The 6,141-nt window shown below is 54.4% G+C and overlaps 1 protein-coding gene across 1 annotated transcript; it reads right to left on the bottom strand.

The window, feature by feature from the left end:
* Positions 1-243: 243 nt before the first annotated feature.
* On the bottom strand, positions 244-1,414 carry KCTD12 (potassium channel tetramerization domain containing 12). The gene has a single exon (XM_056109769.1). It carries the CDS (start codon positions 1,268-1,270, stop codon positions 317-319), a length of 954 nt encoding a protein of 317 aa, XP_055965744.1. The 5' UTR covers positions 1,271-1,414; the 3' UTR covers positions 244-316.
* Between the last annotated feature and the right edge of the window lie 4,727 nt (positions 1,415-6,141).

Raw genomic sequence — 6,141 nt, 5'->3', positions numbered from 1 at the left:
AGGATCGAGGGGGCGTGTGGGGGTGGAGGGAGGGATGGTTCGAGGCAGGGGCCGGGCGGGGCGTGGGCTGGGGTGGGCTGTGTGGGAGCCTCTGGGTTGTCTTGGTTAGTGGGGATTCAAAGACGACGACGAAGCCGAGGAGATCTGCAGCTGCAGGTTCGGGGCGGGATGGGGGGGATGGGGGTGCTTGGGTCAGACCCGGCTGGAGCTGGGGGACCGCGGCAGGGGATGGAGGCTGGGGGGAGGGGGTCATCCTGCGCGGGGAACGGGGAGGGTGGGGCTGGAGAGAAGCCGGGTTCGGGGGGGGGGGGGGCGCTCACTCCCTGCAGAAGACGTACTCGGTGTAGCTGGTCCAGATCTTGTCCTCGCTCTGGTCGGTGCTGCCCGCGAAGGCGCAGGTGCCCGTGGAGCTGCACGCCACCATGTGGAAGCCCGACTCGGACAGCTTGTCGAACGCCTGCTCCAGGAAGTTGAACTTGAGGTAATAGCGCGACGTGTAGCGCTCAGGGGGCCGGTCGGGGTCCCGGCTCTCGTTCAGGGTGTCCCCGAACACCTCCTTGGCCAGGGACGTCTTGCCGCAGACCGTGATGCGCGCCACCCGCCGGAACTTGGCGTCGGCCTGCGCGTCGCGCCCGATGGTGTAGGAGCCGCGGTAGCCGATGGTGATGTAGCCCGAGCGCCGGCTGCCGTCCAGCGACTGCGACGGCGTGAGCAGCGGACCCGCCGCGCCCCCGGACGGGCTGCGGCTCGCCAGCTCCAGCGTGGGCGACGGCGCCTCCGACTCGGCCGAGCCCAGCGGCAGCAGCTCGTCGCCCAGGGCGCCCTCCTGGGGGACCCCGCGCCGCAGATGCGGCGGCCCCGGGCCGGGCTGCTGGGGCGCGCCGAGGCGCCGCACGAGCTCGGGCAGCTCGAAGTACTCGGCCTCGCGCTGCAGCCGGCTGCGCTCGGGGAAGTAATCGGGCAGCACGAGCTGCAGGTCCCGCAGGTAATCCAGAATGTAGCGGAAGAGGAAGCCGTCCCGGTCCAGAAAGAAGCGGCCCTTGCTGTCCCGGGCCAGCTCCTGCGGCTGCTGCTGCGTGAACATGCGCCAGAGGAGCGAGTCGGGCACGGACACCACCGTGCAGCGCCGGGTCACATACACCTGGCCGCCCACGTTCAGCTCCACGATGTCGGGGAAGAGCGCGGGGTCGGCGGACGACGACGACGAGCCCGAGCCGCCGCCGCCGCCGCCCCCGTTGGGTAATCCACGTGTGCTGTCGGCCAGGGCCATGGCCCAGGGGGGTGTCCGGGCCGGGCCGGTGGTTGGCAGAGGGAGCGGGGTGCCGCCGCCGCCGTCTCTCGCTCAGCCCCGGCGCCCCGAGCCCCGCGCTGCAAGGCGCAGCGCTGCGCCCCCGCCGGCCCCGGCCTTGCGCTCTGCCCGCCTGGCCGGTCCGCGCGCTCCTGGCGAGTGCGGCTGGCGGCCGGCGCGCCGCTTAAGTAGAGCCGCGGGCTGGGGCGCCGCGGCGCGCAGGGGGCGGGGGCGGCCGGGGGCGGGGACTCGATTTGCATCTTGCAACGGCAGCCCGCGCGCCCGGCTGCTGGCTCCACCCCGGCTCGCGCGCGCGCCCCAGGGGGACCCGACAGTCCCCCGACCCCACAACCCCCTTCCCTGCATCCCGGCTCTCCGGCCCGCTGTCCACACTCTTTGCGCTTCCACCCAACTTCCCAAGCGCACAGTGCCCCGCGTCGGGCCACTTTGGAGAGGTGGGGGCGTGGGTAAAGCGGGGTGGGGATGGAGGTGAAAGGGGGGTTTAGATATGTGTCCCCGCCCCCCCCAGCCCTACTAGGTGCTGGGGAGACAGCGCCCTGAGCGCGAATTCTCAGATTCAGCCTGCTTTAGCCGTCGCGCGGCGGTGGGCGTGTAAGCTGAAAGTTTGGAGTGGGGTGCAAAACAAATTTTTTTTGTGTGTGTGTGTTGCCCCAGGCTGGGCTCATATGCTAAGGCAACTCGTCCGCGCTCCGCTGTAGGGCGCGCTCGGCTCCGAAGGTTATCTCTCTGGGTAAAGAGGCGGACTCAACGGGTTGGGGGCCTTGAAACGAGGAGGAAATGAGCTGAAATTTTCAATCGTGGGTTCTGGGGGTGACCCAGGCATGACGCGGCTGAAGGATTCTGGTGGGGCCAGAAGCCTGCTCCAGTCTCCGGGCCTTTCCAGCCCTTGGTGACGCTGGACGTACAGGGACCTAAAAAATTTTTAAAGAATCTCCAGGCCCCGCCCGTTTGACCTGCCAGCTTCCCACTATTCCTCCAGTGCTCCATCACCATCCGGCTAAGCCCTTCCCAGAAGCCGCCAAGTCTTGGTCTGTCTCCGTTACTCTGGAGGATCTTCTAAGTCCTACTCCCTCCACTTTAATTCCAGAGGCCTTCTCAGCCGTCCCCCCAGCCCCTCCCCCCCAAGGAAGGTTTCCCAGGAGAATGGGGCTTCTGGATTTTTCCCCAGCTCCTGCCCGGCCCAGAGCATGGGTCTTTCAGAACCTTATGAAATGTTCTATTTGCCTCTCTGACTTGGGCTTTAGGAATAAGATCATGCACGTGATTATAAAATAAAGTGCTGCTTCTAGGTGCTACAGAGAGGGGGTAGAAGCGAGGGTGTGCCTGGGAAGATAGTTGCAGGGCTGGGTCGTTTGAGGGAGCTTGATGCTTGGCACACAGCCGGGACCCCTGAACAGCGCTGAGTGTAGCCCACCGCACCCACCCCGCCCTCACCCAAAGGTGGTGTGGCGAGTTGAGAAAGCTTCGGCTCAGGGGGATGTTTTGCCGTGCACCCGCGCCAGCGCCCTGCAAGCCATTGAAGAATGCCAGGTCGAGTTTCCAGGCGCTTTCCCAGTCCCCTGATTAGCAGCGGGGTCAGCAGTCCGGGCCCCCGCCGGATCAGCTGGATTTCCGACCGGCTGTCAGCATAAAGCAAGGAAGATCTTGTTCTTGATAATGATGTTTACCCCTTTGTGTAACTGCCCAGTGAGCTTTACAGTCTCCTCACGGATAAGTGTCATTTTTACTTGGAAATGTTGCTGTCGGCCGAACAATTATCTCACTCGTGTCCTGTCCCTGTGCTGAAATAAGATCAAACCCCAAACTGGCTCACTTAATTGCAAGCACAGAGTTTGATATGAATATATTTGACCACTCTTTTTTTTTAAATTTTCCCCCTGTTTTCTGTTGCTTGTTCTTAGGATAAATAATGGATGACACAAAAAGTTCCAAGTTCCAAGGCTGAATTTCTGTTTTTGCTACTGTTACCAAGTGTCAAGGGAGGACAAAACCAGTCTCTTCTCTATAAATCCAAGAAAAGCCTGCTTTGTATAAATTCTACTCATACTTTTGTATCACTACTTTGTTCACTGTATCAGCAAAATCTTGTCAATCCAACTTCTGCAAGATTTTCAAAGGCTAAAAACTTCCCTCCCATGACCCTGGACCAAGCCAGGGTTGTCGCCTGCCTGGATGGTGGCACTGATCTCCTAAATGTGAGCCCCTTTTTCTTCTACAGTCACGTATCACCACAAGGAGGAACCTGTTAGGACCTAAGGCAGGCAGGTCTGCACCAAGGCCCTCTGTCACTTCCCACCTCACCAAAGAGTAGAAAGCAATGTTTTAGTGGCCAAGCTGGGAGCTGACCCACTTGTGTCCAGGTCTTGCCACATTCCCCCTTAATAGCTTTCACCACCAACACCTAACATCAGTATTCCACTAGACTTTTGCCTGCCTGCCTGCTTGCCTGCCTGCCTTCCCTCCTTCTTTTCTCTTTTCTCTCCCACACTGAGCAGTGCTCAGGGCTAACTTCCTACTCAGCCTTCACAGATCCCTCCTGATTGCTTGAAAGACCAAATTTGGTCCCAGGTATCTAACAGGAATCCACAGCATGTCAGGCAAGCACCCTACCTGATGTACTATCTCTACAACCCTCTTTTCACCTAAAGACTCGTCTCCCCTTCCCACTCTGATTTAACACGGCATATTCAGGTACCTTCCCTTCCTACCATCCTCAGGTCTCCAGATAGGTTCTTCTCTTGATTGCCCAGTTGAAAATAACACAGTCCATCCCAGCAGTTCCCCCATCCCTCCTTAGCTACATTATCTCTCCACCATCTAAGTCTCTGCATTAGAATGTAAACTTAAAGCATTCTGAGATTTGGGTTGCCCTGATCTGGTACATGCTGGTACATAGTACAGAACTGTCATATACTAGGCATTCAGTAAAACCCATGGCTCCCTCATCTGTTCCATAAATATTTCCAAAGTGCCTACCACTGTTTCAGCCAGCGTGTTAAAAAAGTATCACTTCTGCCCTCTGGGAGCTGAGAATCAGATCATCAATTTATAGATACACAAGTCTACTTTTGATAGACTTTAATACAACTGAGGAAATAAAATTATAAAAGGAGATACAGCAGGCCAGAGTGATAGTATAGCAGGTAGGGTGTTTGCCTTACACACAACCCACCTGGGTTCGTTCCCTGACCTTCCATATGGTCCATTCCCTTCGGAAGTGTCTGTCTACAAGAAAGAAAGTTTTTAGCAATTTTTTTTTTTTTGCAAAACAGTTTAGGTTCGTTCTGTCTAAAATGTCGTAATTCTAAAATAGGATTGGGACAGAACCACAAGGGCAAAATCCTAATAATATAATCCTAACTGCTGCTAGAATAACAATCTCAGACTTATTTGTTTATTTTTGGTTTGGGGATCATACCTGGTAATACTTAGAGGTTACTCCTGGCTCTGCACTCAGAAATCACTCCTGGTGGTGCCCAGGGGATCAGATATCAGATGGGGTGCGAGGGATTGAACCCAGGTCGGCCGCAAGAAACGCAAGCTTCTTACCCACTAAACAATCTCTCCAGCCCAAGCTCAGACTTCGAAAGCTCATATCTTGTTTAAAACTCTTAACTTGTTTTTGTATAGTCACTGTAGGTATAACCAATATGCACTCCAAGAAGTCTGACAGGGGACAGAGTGATAGTACAGTGTATAGGGTGTTTGCCTTGCATGCAGCAAGGAGTGATTCCTGAGTGCAGAGCCAGGAGTAACCCCTGAGTCTTGCAGGTGTGATGCAAAAAAGAAAAAAAAAAGTGAAGATTCAGGGTCTGGGAAGACCTCTCTGAAAGCAATGCTGGAGATGACTAATAGGGAAGAAAGAGCTATAGGGTCTTAAGAGCATTCCAGGAAGTGGAGAGCACTAGTTTGAAGGGTCTGGATCAGGGTACACCTTGCAGTAGAATTTTATCTGTTACAGCATCTGCTTTCATCCCTGGACTCTCCAAAGTATCAGTATAAGTTCTAATAGAAAAGACATTTCATGCTTAGACACAGTCAGAAACAACCTACTTGATCTCCCACTTGACATATTACATCAGTAGAAGCCTGTCTACTGCAAGACGCCATCGGTATTTCCTTCTGGAGACCCAAGTTGTGCTTGAGAGATATTATCATTCATGAAAGAGATGACAGGAGACTGAAAGAATGATTTTTTTTTCTGGTTTATTGTGTGTGTTCTCTTTCTTGCCTATCGATTGGGTCATGAAATTCAAGAGGACATGTGATTAGAAAACTTTCACACTGGGCCTTAAGATTTCTTGGAAATGAGAGTCATAATCCTTTAACTTCTCTCGGTGTCAAATATTCATCATTGTCAGGGTAGGGAGAGGATATGGGAAACCTCTGGCCTATGTTTTGTTTCTGTACAGATGCAAGTGCTGAATGCATTAATGTTTTTCGTTCCTCTCCAACTGGCTCTTTTTTCTTAAAGTTATGAGACAGTGGATCTTGAAAGCACTTCTTATATCCTAAAATGTAAGGTCTTAGAAATACCTCTGGGCCTCCCATTGCTTGAGAATTTGTTATCTGCTGACACCCCGCCTGCTACCTTCCCTTCCAGTCAGCTTCTCACCCTGGCACACCCTGAAACACTTAGAAACTACCCTGCACATTAAAGATTTGAGAAAGAAAGGCGGACTATTAAGAGGAATATAAAGTTAAAGGGAGAAGACAGAGTGAGGCGGAGAGAAGTGAGTGCCTCCGTGGACTGAATAAATCTCCTATATGCGAAAACCATCTGTAAGCAATAAAACAGCAAGTGTCAGAATCAGGTCTTCCCACCACCTATC

Source organism: Sorex fumeus, unplaced genomic scaffold (genome assembly GCF_029834395.1).
Source record: "Sorex fumeus unplaced genomic scaffold, SorFum_2.1 ptg000008l, whole genome shotgun sequence".
In the NCBI taxonomy this organism is placed as follows: domain Eukaryota; kingdom Metazoa; phylum Chordata; class Mammalia; order Eulipotyphla; family Soricidae; genus Sorex; species Sorex fumeus.
This window is presented reverse-complemented; position numbering and strand designations above follow the sequence as displayed.

Excerpts from the sequence above, each read along its gene's own strand:
- KCTD12 (XM_056109769.1), bottom strand. The coding sequence starts at position 1,270 with ATGGCCCTGGCCGACAGCACACGTGGATTACCCAACGGGGGCGGCGGC.